At 41.1% G+C, this 15185-nt stretch overlaps 1 protein-coding gene across 4 annotated transcripts in view; it reads left to right on the forward strand.

Annotated features, from left to right (window-relative positions):
- Positions 1-15185, forward strand: part of MAP4K4 (mitogen-activated protein kinase kinase kinase kinase 4) — a 167294-nt gene that overhangs the window by 125138 nt on the left and 26971 nt on the right. For 2 of the 4 annotated variants that reach the window (XM_008635822.2, XM_008635819.2), the window contains exons 13-16: positions 5910-6071; positions 8180-8287; positions 9298-9405; positions 12702-12863. In XM_008635822.2, the coding sequence (XP_008634044.1) occupies positions 5910-6071; positions 8180-8287; positions 9298-9405; positions 12702-12863 (540 nt within the window). Of the gene's footprint in view, positions 1-5909; positions 6072-8179; positions 8288-8936; positions 9035-9281; positions 9406-12701; positions 12864-14884; positions 15116-15185 lie in introns of all 4 variants that reach the window. The other 2 variants (XM_017737010.1, XM_008635820.2) reach the window with 2 other exon arrangements.

Genomic DNA, 15185 nt, shown 5'->3' on the forward strand with positions numbered 1-15185 from the left:
TTAATCTCTAAGGTTCTGCAGGCAGTATTTTTTGTTGAGGAAGAGGATTACAATTAAATTATCTAGGTCATTTAACTTTAGTAATCAGTGCAACTCTTAAAATCTGGATTTTCTTTTTAAAATAAAGGAGCTGCTGCTGCTAGTAGTGGAAACAAAGCAATGCACCATTTTCCCTGCACGGGTTGGACTTTCTCGGGATGTTGCAGTTATAACTAAATGAGCAAGTAAAAAGAAAAGGCAGTTACCTGAAAGTTACGTTTAATCAGTCCTGCTTTTAAAAATATGAAACAAAACTGACAGCTACCACAACCACAAGACAGCATGTAATGTAGATTGTATTACTGAGTAGGGTTGCATGGTGAAACATGTAAAATTTGCAAGATCAAAGCTTTTTACCTGGTATTGGTCTGTAACCTCTGCCGGATTCCCTTGGAGGCATAAATAGGAATGACAAGTTACAAAAGTTTCCTTTTACAGGTGATGGTGTGGGCATATTGTTCATCAAGTGCATTAAAAAAAAGGCTCACATTTAGCTTTCAAAAAAACCCCACTTAGTTCATTGAATCTTGTGTTGGAAAAATGTATGATCCCAAGTGATTTTTAAAAAAACGGCAGCCAAAACAAGCTCCTTCAGATGGGGGAAGGGTGGTAGACACAAATTTAGATAAACATCAGTGTTGTGACACAAATGAAGGCCAAAATATTGAAATGTTGTCACTTTGTCCTTAACTCACCCCCCTGTTTTGATGAAGCCAGTAAACAATGGAGAGCTTGGTAATGGGAGTTAAGATTAGTGTCAGGCATTGAAGCTCAGGGCGTTCATAAATTTGTTGATATTTTTACCACACTTGCTTTCTTGTAATTTTTGCTTGTGTAGAGTATGTTTGCATATACCTAATTAATATTCTTTGGTAGAATTTTATGCATTAGATAATCTTCCTGAACAAGTTGCGTATACTTCCCCCCCCTCCCCGCTTCCTAAATTAAAATTGAGGGCTTGTTCTTACAATGCTGGCACAGAGCCTAGACAGTTTTGACCGAGACTGTAACAGGAACGGTGTTTAGGACATCTGCCAAAAACTGTAATTCTCAGCAGTATTAGAGAAAAGATTACTTTTTAAAAGGCATATAGGTGACTTCTAAAACTTGCTGTTGTAGGAACCTTGTAGTTCATGTGTTACTGAGGAGGCGAAAATGACATGTGGTCAAACTGCAGAAAATTATTTGAGAATTTTGGGAAGGGGATTTATTTGTTTTACCTCCAGTCCTGCTTCAAAAGACATATAAAGACTATCAACTATGTAGGTGTTTAGATAATTTAAACAAGAAATCTGAGCTGTTCCTGGCTGGTTTAATGTGTGTCTGTGTTTCTGCTCAGCAACATGGAGAAAACTACTGGGTATCAGAAAGCATTTAAATTTGTACTTAGCAAAACTGAGTCTGGCTTGGGAAATTCAGAATTGGCTGTGGTGGAGTCCCATTCTCTGTGGACCTCTGCAGTTCAGGATAGCTTCATTAAATGGTGTCTCTGTCCCTGATCATGAGAACCTAAGATGGATGTTTTTGAAGTGGTAGGTTACAGCTCCACTGACAAGTAGTACAGCCCTGTAGAAGCAGATCGTGGAGCACAGTAATTAAAGTGCTGAGGACCTGAAGACTTCATGTGTTTAAAGACAGGAGGAATTCCTTTGGACTGGCTGAGGTCTAGACTCTGTGCCTACTTGTGGTTGGAGTGCATCAGCCTTTTTAATTTCATCCAAAAGGTGTGGTTGGCACTCCAGGACATCTTCAAAATATGAAACAAAACTGGATAAGTGGAGATGTTTGGGTGATTCACTTCAAAAGACCACTCCTGATCCTGAACCAAGATGCTAATGTAGGTGTACCTGCAGGCAATTTTTGCCAGGGCTTTATTTCTTTTACAGAAGGGGTGCTTACTCTTAGCTACTTAATTTGAATTGCTTGCAGCTTGGATTGGTACTGAATAAGAAGTTCTACTTCTGATTTATCTCTAGTGTGGACAAAGCAAAAATCTCTTTATTAATCTTGCCAATTCTCTTCCTAAGCTGATACCAGGCTACCTAATTCTTTGTGAAAGAAATAATTAATATATGTATCATCAATCTTCTTCTGAATATGAGACACAGTAATAATATTTTAGGAATTTAAAATTAGAGGATCTGTATCTATCTTCAGCATTTCACTGTATGGACGAGGGCCTGAATTCGTTGGTATAGACCAACTGCGTGTGTAGTTGCATTGCCCCCTCCTGGTAAATCATGCTCTACTGCATGGACTTCCAGTTTGGAAATGTCAGGTTCCATTATGAGATCATCATTATTGCACCCTAAAACCAGACAAGGAGCCAGAGTATTAACACTGTATTTTCTTTGTGTTTTTTTTTTTTTAGTGTTGTTCGCATAGCAAATGCCCATTTTGTGAAATGCAGTAATTTGAGGCAGTATGGACTCTGTCAAAATTCTGTTTTGGCATGTCTGACACTTCTTTGAAGAGTTCTTGCCTTATCTTCTGGTTATCAGTTAGCTCCTTGGAAAGAAACTTTACATCTGACACGTGCAAGAAAGTTGGTAATACTATACCCAGCTAAAGAACACCTGAATACTCGTCCATAAGTTCAGGAATCTAGATCTATACCTGCTGCTTATTGGACAAGAATGTTTTATGTCAGTGTTTTTTGTAGTGCATGACAAATTTACAGTATCTGACAATCACATGCACTAAATTTGGAAGGCAAATTTTTATGCGTAGAAATATGACATTGGTATTAACAAATGGTTTTCCCTGTCCCTCTCCCATCCTTTGGGCAAGCCTTAGGAACACAGTGATCAGGGTTTTGGTGTGTCCTCACAAAAGAGTTGCTAGAGCCAGTCAGGAAGGCAACCTTGTGCCAACAGATGGATACAAGAAAGTCAGCTATAGGGCTGGCTCTGAAGCCAGGTTGGGTCAACACAAATTGCCACCAACCATCTTTGGCATTGCTTTGACAAGATGTGGACTAGGATCCAAGAGATGGTTGTCACTGTGGGTTTCCTCTCCCTGGGCGTGTTAAAAGTAAATTCCACTTCGTTAGTGACCACTGGTTTGATGCCAAGGTTTCAAAGACCACGTGCAAAGGAAGTGAAACCTTTCTTTTACAGCTAGGCCTGGGATTAAGGGGCTCATGCAGGGTGTTTGTGTGGGCTCCTGCAGTGCCAGGTACCTCTCTTCCCACTCACCTGGCAGGAGGCTGAGGCAGTGTCTGATGGGAAGATGGAAGTGATGCTGAGAAGCCCAATCTCCCTGCCTACTTTGGTGCACAGACCGTAGTACATTTTGAGATTTGACTTAAATCCTTTTTCCCCCCTCATTCTTTTGCTGGGTAATAAGTATCTGCTGTTGTGCTGAGCTAGATGTCTGGATCAAGGTTTCATTAAAAATCTCATCTTTTGACAATTGATTTTGTTTATTTTGTGATGCCATGGGAAACCAGTGTGCTTAATCAATTTGTAGCTTATTTTTCTCATATTAAGTTCAGTTATTTATACTTATTCCTGAACACTTCTGAATTAATTCAAGAAGCGATGAATTTACCCGTCTTCCTTGTAGTGAGAATGATGCCATCCTGAGATCTGCAATATATCCGCTTAACAATGTCAACACAATATTGTTTGAGTTGATAAATGTGCATATTATATTAATCAGTCAGCAGTGTGCTGTCTCTTGCATCCTCAAGGCAGCAGAATTACTGTACTTCACATCTTACTTTTCTTAAACAAAAGCCTGTCAGACTTGATTAGCCAAGAAGGACCTGAATATATTGACTTAAATGTAGAAATTGCTTGACACTGATGCATATATTCAGAAATAAAAGTGCCTACTTAATCCTTTTACAGTGCTTAAAAAATGACGGAGGGGAAGCAGTGAAACCTATGAAATGCACCGCGTGCCGTAGCTGCCTTGCAGCACTTTTGCTATTTATATATCTACATTCATTGAAGGGAGCTGGCTTAAGCATGAGTGAAAAGGCTGGTAAATGGATTTAGTTAGAAGAGATGCAAGAGCAAGGAAGCTGTGTTTCTGAGAAGATACAGAAAGTGTGGGGGATAAAAGAGCTTATGTCTTGTGGCACAGGAAGGTGGTGGTGAACCCAGGATGATGCTATAGGCCAGGAAGGAGGGCATGATAGTTACAGTGTGGGTGTACTTCAACAGTGGTCTTCCGGAAAGTCATGTCTTCCCCTGAACTGTAGTTAATGGAAGAGAATTGGAAAGCAGCCTGTACTATTTAAGTGCTCCTAATTGATGGAATCACAGAATGGTTTGTGTAGGAAGGGACTTTAAAGGCCAGCCAGCTCCAACTTCCCTGCCATGGGCAGAAGACACCTTCCAGCGCTCAAAGCCCCATCCAGCCTAGCCTTGAACACTGCCAGGGATGGGACATCCACGACTTCTCTTGGCAGAAAAGCTCAGAAAACCCCAAGAACCATCTTTTTTTTTCCCCCTGGTATTTCTCCTCCACTGTCATGGCAGTATCAATTCCGGAAGATGGGAAGGCTGTTGATCTTTCAGTTACTTCATAGTAATGCAAGAAAATGTGCCCAGCAGAGCAAGCTCATTTCCCATGAAGTAACACAGCGAGTGTAGATCGGCCCTTGCTTTTCCAGTTGAGCACAACTATGAAACTCACACCAGTAACTGGATTTGTGAACCCAAATAAAAGCTTAGTGTGAGTGCTCTTTCTTGCAAGACTATTTGGAGTGCCTTAAGACAGGCAAATCTGTGGCAGCTTTGTTTCAACAGAAATTTGGGATAGTATTAACCTTAACCTAAATGTGATAAAGAATAACCAATGTAGGTTTTCATTTTTGTTCTTGGGATTAAATTTGTACATGCTATTTTTTGGTTTAAATTTCTTCCATATTTTTTAGCATATTATAGAAACGTATAAAGAAAGTAAATGTAGTGATATTCCCAGTTGATGGTTGAACAGGAGACAGCTGGGTCTTTTGACACTTAGGCAGTTGTGGGAGGCTGCCTGGGATTTTGATGTAGGTGGAGTAACTGGATGCTTATGCTGAAGTGCAGGAAGAGTTGGTCACGACTGTATGGGCATTTAAAATGTCTTCTCTGAAGTCATACATGGTGCTCTATAGACATAAATGAGTCAGTTCATGCTTTCTAGAGCTGTTTTCCAGTTTTTTTTCAGACGTGAGCAGACCTAATCAGCACCAGTTTGTATTTGGGTCATGTGTGGAAGCTTATCTGTGTAAGTGTAAATCTTACTTCAGTTGCTTTTCCTCTTTTACATATAGGTGCTTTTGATGTTCTGGGAGGAGCTGAGGTGCTGTTGGTCAGCCTTCCTTCTCTCCTAGGCAAAGTTTTGGGCAGTGCATTAAATTAAGCTTGGATATTGGGTCACACTACAAAATTCTTAGCAGACCGTGAATTGTTTTAAGAGACAAGCTACTTACAGAAAGTTCAAATAGTGGTCATTTAAGTTAGCTGATTCAGTAGGGCTGATCATTCCCTTTTGGCAACATGTAGATTGTTGATGTCAAAAAAGTTGTCATCTCTGTGTTCAACAGTTGTTCAAAGACTGAGATTTGTGTTAGCCTCTCTTGAAGAGAGGAGTGAGTTTCCACAGCTCAGTTGTCATCAGGAGTATGGTACATGACTTTGTGTGTGTGCATGAAGAAACCAGAGAGTGGAAGTGAGGCTACTTTTAGGGATAGATGCGTGCTGGGTGTGAGTTTAGTTTCCTGGTGGAACGCTTGCATAAAATGTTTTGTCACTTGGTTGCAGAGCTTGCTAGTCCTGGTAAATCCCGCTCTTCACCATAGAAAACAACTCCACCTCTTTCTTTGATAACAACAAAAGTAAAAGTCTGTGGTTTCTTTTCCCTTTTTGTAGCAACAAAGAAGAGAAAGGGAAGCTCGAAGGCAACAAGAGCGCGAGCAAAGGCGGAGAGAACAGGAGGAAAAAAGACGTCTGGAAGAAATGGAGAGGAGGCGTAAGGAGGAGGAAGAGAGAAGAAGAGCAGAGGAGGAAAAGAGGAGGGTAGAAAGGGAGCAGGTGAGTCCATGATACAGATATATGTGCAATAGGTTTGCTTTGTCTAAGTTCTAATTTAATTTTTTAAAAAGTAGTAAGCCTAAAGCAGCTTAGAGGCAATGTAACACTAACTCTTTCATCTTTGTTGTTTTTGACAGCAAATGCACTAACATAGGATTGTAGGGCTTTATGGAAAACTCTGGCAGCCTCAATATTCTCTCAAAAAAAGAAGTCTTGTTGCAATACTCATTCTAAATTCAGCTTGTGCCCCTGGGCTGGACTAAAATTCACCAGAATTGGCAAAATCATCACTGGGGCTGAAAATTGTTTCTAGGCTTGTCTTGCTGGATCAGTGGTTCTTGCAGGACATGCCCCTGTTCAGAAGGCCTCCCAAGAGAATGGCAGCTCTGTTGTGTGTTGGCTTCTGGCACACAGAATTGGTCATTGTCATGAACTTTAAATACTCTGAATTTGGGATGAAATCTTTTGGCTGCAGAGGATTTTCCATCCTAAAACTTTAATATACAGTTTCCCTCTCTTACTCTGTCTGTTTAAAATCAGTAATGTATGCCCATTCAGGCAACAAGTATATTGTAAGTTATGCCAGTGTGCCCTTAATACATTGAAAGTACAACTGAGAAACTTGTTAAACTGTGAAATTCAGCTGCTATATTTATGCATGAAATCTGCATGTTTTAAAATCCTTTAATAACTTTAATCAGGGTGATAATCAGAGCAATACTTACTGTGCATGTACTGCAAAATACTGATCGCAAATAAAGGGCCAAAACTTCCGTCCTAGAGGCTGATTGATTGTAAATTTCCCATTAACTTCAGGAATGCTGGGTTTGGCCTGACATACATTAATTTTTTCTTACATAAATTCTCTGTATTTGAGATCATAGATGATTGTGTTACTGGGAAATTTTATTGTCTTTGTGTATGTGTCAAAGAATCTTGAGTCAAAAGGAGAGAAGACTAACCAACGGGAATAAATATAGGGAAAATCTCTAATTACAGCATAGCAATTTGCTTTTGGGCAGACACCGGGTATTCCCCCAGCTGCTTTTTAAACTGTTGAAATGCTAATTACGCACAGTGCCAATAATGACAAATGGTTAATTAGTGTGGCCAAGCTGAACCACTCTGAATCTTTATTCTTTTTTTTTAGAAGAAAAGACATGTTCCCTCTTAGAATTTTTGTTAACTCAAAGTGTGGCTCAGCCAATGTGCGTAACAACAGTATAGTGTATCTCATCAGTCTGTCACAAGACTTTCTATAACTCCCATCACTGTATCACTGATCCATTAATTTCTTTATGCATACACTGTAAATGTGTGCGTGTGCTTGTGTGTGTGCGCATGCACATGTTACATACTTCCATTAATTGCATGATAGGATGTTACCAGCTTGGGTTTGGTGCTTCAGAGTTTGAGTTCTTCCAGGGGGTAGGTGAAGCAATGAGTAAATGTCTTGACCTGTTGAGGCTGCAGGTGAAGAGATGGCTAGATGGCAAGAGCAAGCGACTTTGGTCTAATATTTGTTTCCTGGTGGATGTTTGTTTGTGTCATAACCATCGCATAATTCAGCAAGGCTGGCAGCATTTGCTCAGGAGAGGCTTCTGGTGAGGGCAGCAGGGGAGACTCAGCAGGCCAGGTCCCAACTGCACTTGGCAGAGCCCATTTTGGGGGAGCTTGCTCCAGCTCTGCCTACACTATGCCTGGCTCTAGCTGTTGCTAACAGTTCATCGCACCAGTGCAACACACTAATGTTTAATACAACTTGCATGTGACTTTGTATTGGCTGTGTTGAGTCAGACTTGCTGTGTTTTAACTTTCCAAAACCTTCAAGTGCATTTTGCTGCTTCTTGAAACCACTTCCAAAATACATAAATGAGCTCTGGCCTGTGCCGGCAACATTTGCAGGAGTGCAAATTTCAGAACAGAAGGGGCCAAAATCTAATGCTCAGGAGGCAGGGCTTCCTAAATTGTTCTGCAGGCACTAATCCATCCTGAAGTGCATTTCTCATTAAAGCTGAACTGGGGAAGTAGCGTGTGGTGTTCCACCCAGGGGGTTCTGATGCATTCCTTTTGAATAAATTTATTGCTGGGTAATTTCTATGTGACAGGAGTATATCAGGCGACAGCTAGAAGAGGAGCAGCGGCACTTGGAAATTCTACAGCAGCAGCTGCTCCAGGAGCAGGCCATGTTACTGGTAAAGCACTGTATCTGTTTTGTTCAGTAGCTATAGGATCCATTTATCCGGCCAGTCCTAGGCTTCCCTCAGTCGGGCACAGCTGCACTGACAGTATGACAACAAAGGAGCTTGATTAAAAGGCCATTTATGCTAGTGTTGTGGGCTGACAGGCACATATGAGAAGTGCTGTATGGTCACACTGCTTTCTGGGCAATAAGAGGAGGCTTTATGTTAAAGTGGAATAGTTCTGGTGTGGTGGTCGAGTTTCTGAACAGACCTTGGCATTCAGTGAAGAACTAGAGTGCTTGTGTTGCAGATCAAAAGCACACATGATATGTAAATCCACCCCAGGATACAATGGCCTAGTGTTGGTCTAAATCATTGTTTTATGAACTTTACACTGGATTTAGTATAAATAACTCTTTTTTTTTCCCTTTAATAAAAACCAGTTTTGACATAACTCTCCAATCATGTCAAGCTTAGCACTACACTCATGACTTTCCCAACATAAGACACAAGTCATATGGGTCTAACTTAGCTCTTGGTTATACTTTAACAATGAAATAAACAAACAAACAAACAAAAAAGCAACAGCAACCAGAAAGGTGCATTTTTAATGGGATTGGTAGGGACACATCCACTGTACAGTCAGTGTCATGTCTTGAATTCCTCGCCCGTTCTCTCAAAGGAATACAGATGGCGAGAGATGGAGGAACACCGCCAGGCAGAGCGACTCCAGCGCCAGTTGCAGCAGGAGCAAGCCTACCTCCTGTCACTGCAGCACGAGAACTTTACAAATGGCTGGACTCTCTGCTCCCATTGCATTTAAAATCTGCATTTGTTTGTAATTGATATTGGTTGTGTCCTAAAGTTTTAATTATAGATTCAGTCATTAGAAAGATTTTGTATACCCTAAACTTAGAAGAAGTGTAATGTTTTTCCTCATAATCTTAAAACAGCAAATGCGGCAAAAAAGTAAGCAGCAGGCCAAAATAGAAGCCACACAGAAGCTGGAAATCCCTTCTCTTTTGTCTTTGCAGCAGCAGCAGCAACAGCAGCAGCAGCAACAGCAGCAGCAGCAGCAAGAAAGAAATAAACAAAGCTATCATACCCCTGAGCCAAAATCCCACTATGAGCCTGCTGAAAGAGCACGTGAGGTAAGTCCTCCTTTGAACAAGAGTCTGCTAACTGCTTCTCTGCCTGCTGCCATCAGCATAACTGCAGTTCTGCTACGATAGAGTTGGAGGCCAAAGCACCACTTGGAAGGGGCAGGATATTTTAAACTGTTGGCTACTGGTTTTCAAGCCCAAGGGCAACTTCTGAGTACTTCTGCTGCAATCAGTGGAGTTCAGAGTTTTGAGGTGTAGAAGTTGGAAAGAAGGTGTGGAAGGCTGCAGACTAAGGGGACCTGGTTTTGGAAGGATCATGTCCGGAAGTTACATCTGTGCTTCATCAGATGTGTTTTCTTAGGAAGCATTGGTGCAGCTGGTGATCTGTGTCTCTGGCAAGTACTGGGGATTTGAAATTGAGAGGCAGTTGGAAAGCACAAACCTATGATGGATGTTAAGACTCAGCGCATTTACAGATTTGGTGTTTTATCTTACACTCTTCAAAATTTCGTTCTCGTTAATGCAAACCTGAATTTCATTAGTTTCATTTTTGAAGTGTTAAGTATTCTCTTCTGAGATCATGTCCCGCTCTTTTGATACTCTGTGATGCTGCCTTCTTGGACTTCAGGCACTCACAAGTCGATCTGAAGTGCTTTTTCTTTCAGTGAGTGGTCCCCTGTCTGCACTGGTCCATGAATAACATTGCTAAGCAAGTAAACGCCTCTTTGATGTATATTTGGCTTCCTTTCAGTGATCTTACATTTCCCTTGAGCACCATACTGCCCACAAACCACCAGACTGGGCAATGTTAGTCAAACCTCTTAATGGCATTCATCAGCTGCATGTGGGAACTAGGTAAATACATTTTGGAACAAGAACAGAAAATATATTTAGGCCTGCTAAATGTGATAAAGTAGCTCTCGGTGCAGCTTCATCCAGCAGTGCTTCTTAGTCTTTGAAGTATTGTTGTTTGGACTTGGTGGACACAAACTCGTTTTTTTCTAGATGCTGTTGTCCAAGTTCTTAATAAACCATGTTTGTTCTATCTCATCCATTCTGCTTGATGGTTGAAGTATCTGATACGTCTTTCTTATTTGGAAGAAGTTCAGACTTGTCTGGTATGTGATGGTGCAGACATCGAACCAGCCCTCTTGTCCTTGTTGCATGCTCTTGGCCCACCTCAGTGAAAGCATTGTGCCAGTCTAGCACTTCTGTCCAGCCTGAATGCTGGCTTTGGAGGGATGCAGAACTGTATTCTGTTTCATTTGCCTTTCAGAGTTGAAAAGGAGAGAAACTCCTTGGCAAAGATTCCAGTGTTACATCCTTTAGGAGAACCACTGACTCAGCTGTTTTTCTGTTGTAGTCTTTTTCTTTTGTGATTGCTCTAAGCCGAAAGTAAAGACAGAAAAATTGGTTAGTAGTCAGATCTTCCTGGAGACTGTTGTGCAGTAGTCTTTTTTAAAAGTGTGGTAGAAGTATAGCCATAATGTCTTGATACCTGGCAGTAGGAATGCCACCAGTTAATCCTAACAGCAGGCATTAACTCTGACAACATTCTTTACGTAAAATAACAGTAGGATTGAGTTCTATGCCTTATACTTTCAGCCATACTGGTCTCCAGAGAAAGGGTCCACTTACAGAGATGCTGACCATTGGGATGGTAAGCTGAAGTGGACTAACTTTCATGACTGGCAAAGTTTAATGGTGATGAGTTTTTTTCCTCACTGCAGTAGCTGTGAGGTTATAAGGAAATGGACTTCCATGATCGGCTTTGGGAAACAGCAGGGGACTTGGAACTTAATACCACTTTCAGATCCAGACAGTCAGATGACTGGAACAGGACCTGTTTCTATCCAGGAATGTACTCTTACCTCCTTCCCACTTCTTGCCTGGTTTTGAGGACATGTTGCTCATGCAGTTTATGTGCTTTGTGGAAGAAACTTCCTATCATCTACAGCTAGAGACGTGAAAACCTGTTTCTTCAGACAGAAGGACTTGAGGCTTTTCCTTATTCTATTCATAACAAGGAGTCTGGCCTGTTTTTTAGACTTTAAAGAATGCCTCTGTGAAGTAGAACACAGTGGTGAAAATGATTGCATGGTGAAGATCCTTGCCTCCATTATTGTTGTACTTCCCAAGACATGGTATGTTTTGTGTAGACCTCACAGAACCTTGTCTGCTTGCCTATAGGCAAACTGGTACTATCCTGAAATTTTGGAAAGCAGCGGCAAGTTGGGTTTGTAAAGGAGCCCACCTGAGGTGAGGAGTCTGGAAACTTGCCTCTGTCTTCTGGTAGCCATCACCTCCAGACCATCACTGCTAGGGAGCAATGAGGAAATCGTCCCAATACTGGTTTCATGCTCTGGGCACAAGGGTTAAAGCAAATTAAATCATCCCAAGCTTCCAGTCTGATCTTTGGTGCTTTGATAAAATGCTGGGAGTTTAGCATTCCTCAGAGGCAGCTTCCCTGGCACATGCTGCCTTGGTTCTAGCAACAGTCTTAGGAAATGGGAGGCTATTTCCTTTCTGCCTGTAGCCTCCCTCCATCTCCTGTGCTTCATACATCTCACTTTGTTCTCAGTATTGTGGCCTTGAAAGAGGTGATGTTTCTGCATGGGGACCTTGCTTGATGGTCTTCTGAGGATTGAGTACATTCTGATTTAGTCTTCCCCTCAGCAAGCTCTTGAGGTTAATATAAGATCAATTCTACACCTTCCTGAGAACAGGAAACAGGATGATGGGACTGTCCTCTACAGCCTTTGAGGTTGTGCTGGGACTGATTGGTAAGAGAGACAATAATAAATCCTACACTTTTGTGCCTAAAGCTGAACAGACTCCAGTATTACCTGGCAGAGAAACATATCCTCCTATCTCTTTTTCTATTGCCAAAGAGAAAAGCACAGGAAAGCAGATCATCCAAAACCACTGGTTGCATAAGGTGGTCAACTAAAGTAAGAGATAGCAATGGGAAATGTACTTTTATATTATAAAGTTGTTTCTGTTTTCATATATCCTTTTTATTATCTGTGAGGAAAGTACCGATAACAATTAATCTAGGCAGAAAGAAGGCCCCTAATGGTCTTTCATGACATTATCTCACATCTTACTACCTCCTGTATCTCCTCTCTTCCTGGTATGGATTATCCATATTGGCATACTTGCTGCCTTGGTGTAGTTCACTCAGTGAACTTACAGTGCTGGCAAAAGTGGTAGGGAAAAAATCCTGCCAAACCCCAAATGTATTTGGTTTCTTTGTGGTAAAGAAAAGGTGGTACTCCCCTTTGTATTTCTACTGTAATTGGTTTTACTGACTCGAGGCTTAACCTCCATTTATTTTGGCTTAGGTGGAGGAGAGATTTAGAAAAACTAATCAGGGCTCCCCTGAAGCACAGTCTAAACAGATGGGCAAAGTGTTGGAGCCACCAGTGCCTTCAAGATCAGAGTCCTTTTCCAATGGAAACTCAGAACCTGCTCAGCCTGCCCTGCAGAGGCCAATGGAGCCCCAGGTAAGTGCCCAGGAAAATCTTGGTGATCCTCGAGGGAATGCAGAAGTCCTAACATGTTTCCTTCAAATTTGCAGATCTTTGCACTTAGAAAGCCTATTGTAGAGGGTAGTACTGTTACACAAAACAGCTTATTCTGTAGATTTACTCTTTGTCTATTTTTGCTTGTTTTATTGAGAAACTGATGGATTTCTGAGTTTGGTGGTTTGGTTTGGTTTGGTTTGGTTTGGTTTGGGTTTGCTCCCTGTTAGAGCTAGAGTAGAACTTTTGCATCCCGTTATTATCTGTGCAGCAGTGACACAGTGGGTTAAATGCTGGTGGCAGTTGCAGAGCATTTTGCAATTCAGAATTTGTTCTGTGCAAGGTATTTACTACTAAAAAGGATGCTCAGGAAAAAAGTGCACTTGCTTGGTTTTTTAAATTCTTGCAGAAAAAAGCTAACTAAACAAGTGGGTTTTAATAGTATGAGCAGTGTTTCAAAGAGCGTTGCAGAGCATGTCTAAGAAAAGCAAGTTTATTGTCAGTAGGCCTGCAGTTGCTAAATAGAGCTCTGTACCACCCCTGGAAAATCAAGAAGACCAAGAGCTTCATGGTAGCCATTGTTCCGTTGTTTTCTAAGGAGAGGCCTCCAGATCTTGATATCTAGTCTCATATTGCATGAATAAGTAACCTTTGTCTAAAACTTTGACATGGCCCAGGAATTCTGAGCAATTTAGTATGCTAAATTAAACGGTAGAGTTCTGCATTTAGTTCCTCTGTTTCCATGCAGAATTTTCTTCTTTCAAATAAAGTCTGTTGATGACAGTGCAAGCTAAAACCATCCCTGACTGTGACTAGGTATTGCCACTCTTTTGGACAACAGGAGAATTTGAACAGACGGAAGAGTGGGAGAAGTCAGGACAGAACTTCATCTCTTGCTCATTATTTCCTGGCTTTTATTCAAACTTCTATGACTATATCAAAATATTGGACTTGTATCTTCATACTCTGTGCCAGTTACTTTTAAAGTCTGTGTCTTCCACTCATATTAAGGATAATCAGGCTCTTCAACAGCTGTGTGTATTAAAATTGAGGAAATAATAATCATATAAAAACAAATACAGCCAGCCTACTGAAACTGGGATTGAAAGCAAAGTTTTGCTTAATCATTAGGTGTGAAAACAGCATGTTCCTCAGTTATGACCTTTCCTCCTCCTTAGTTTCAGAAATTAACTCTGAAACACAGGCTTATGCACAAAGAGGAAGTAGGCTGAAGGGTCAATATGGATTTCACTGGGAATCGTAATGGAGTTTTAACTCCAGGGTCACTGTTATGCCTTCTTAGTATGTGTAATTGAATATGTGTGCATGTAAGTGTGTGTGTGTGTACTTTGTGTATAAATATGTATATATGTACACTATATGGTACATATATGGTGTAAGTATAATATGCATTGTACATATGTATACTATATACAATATATATTATGGTTTTTTATATATATTGCAATAACTGTAAAGGAATAAAGGCTTTGTGTTATGGTCTTTCTCCAAAAGTTTTGAGCTGTATCCAGTTCCTAAATTTATTAGGAAATGTAAATGTCTGTTGGTTTGCCCAATTTACAGCATTCTTTAATTTTGTACATTGCTTCAATTGGATGTCCACTTCAAATTTCCCAGCCCACCAGTGCTGCCATGAGACCTGGCCAAAGCCCACTGAAGACCAGGGAACAGAAGGCAACTTCTGTCTTGAGCGGCCTTTGAATTCAGGCTCATGGTGCAGATATTGGGTCCCCTTTTCCTCTGGGCACCAGTGTATGTGTATGTGGAGAGCGTATCACACAAAAAATGCATATGTGCTGTATTTTCAGTCTGTTACATTCTTTGGGCGCTTGCCTTGCTTTAAGTGCATCGATTCCACCCCACGCTTACCTAATGCCATAACCAATTTGTCTCTGCCTGCCCCACCTGCCTTTATTCTGTGTTAATTGGAAAGCCGGTTATACTGAGCGCATTGAATGTTTTATGTTTTGTTTTCTTGTAAGGTACAGTGGTCCCATCTGGCATCTCTCAAGAACAATGTTTCCCCTGTCTCGCGATCCCATTCCTTCAGTGACCCTTCTCCCAAATTTGCTCATCACCATCTTCGTTCCCAGGACCCATATCCACCTTCACGCAGTGAAGTGCTTAATCAGAGTTCTGACTCTAAGTCGGAGGTACCTGACCCCACCCAAAAGGCTTGGGCTAGATCAGACAGTGACGAGGTGCCTCCAAGGGTAAGGAGTAGAAAGACAGATGTGTGGTATTTTTTATTATTAATTACAGTTTTCTTAAGGATGTGATACC

Source organism: Corvus brachyrhynchos, unplaced genomic scaffold (assembly GCF_000691975.1).
Source record: "Corvus brachyrhynchos isolate BGI_N302 unplaced genomic scaffold, ASM69197v1 scaffold83, whole genome shotgun sequence".
In the NCBI taxonomy this organism is placed as follows: domain Eukaryota; kingdom Metazoa; phylum Chordata; class Aves; order Passeriformes; family Corvidae; genus Corvus; species Corvus brachyrhynchos.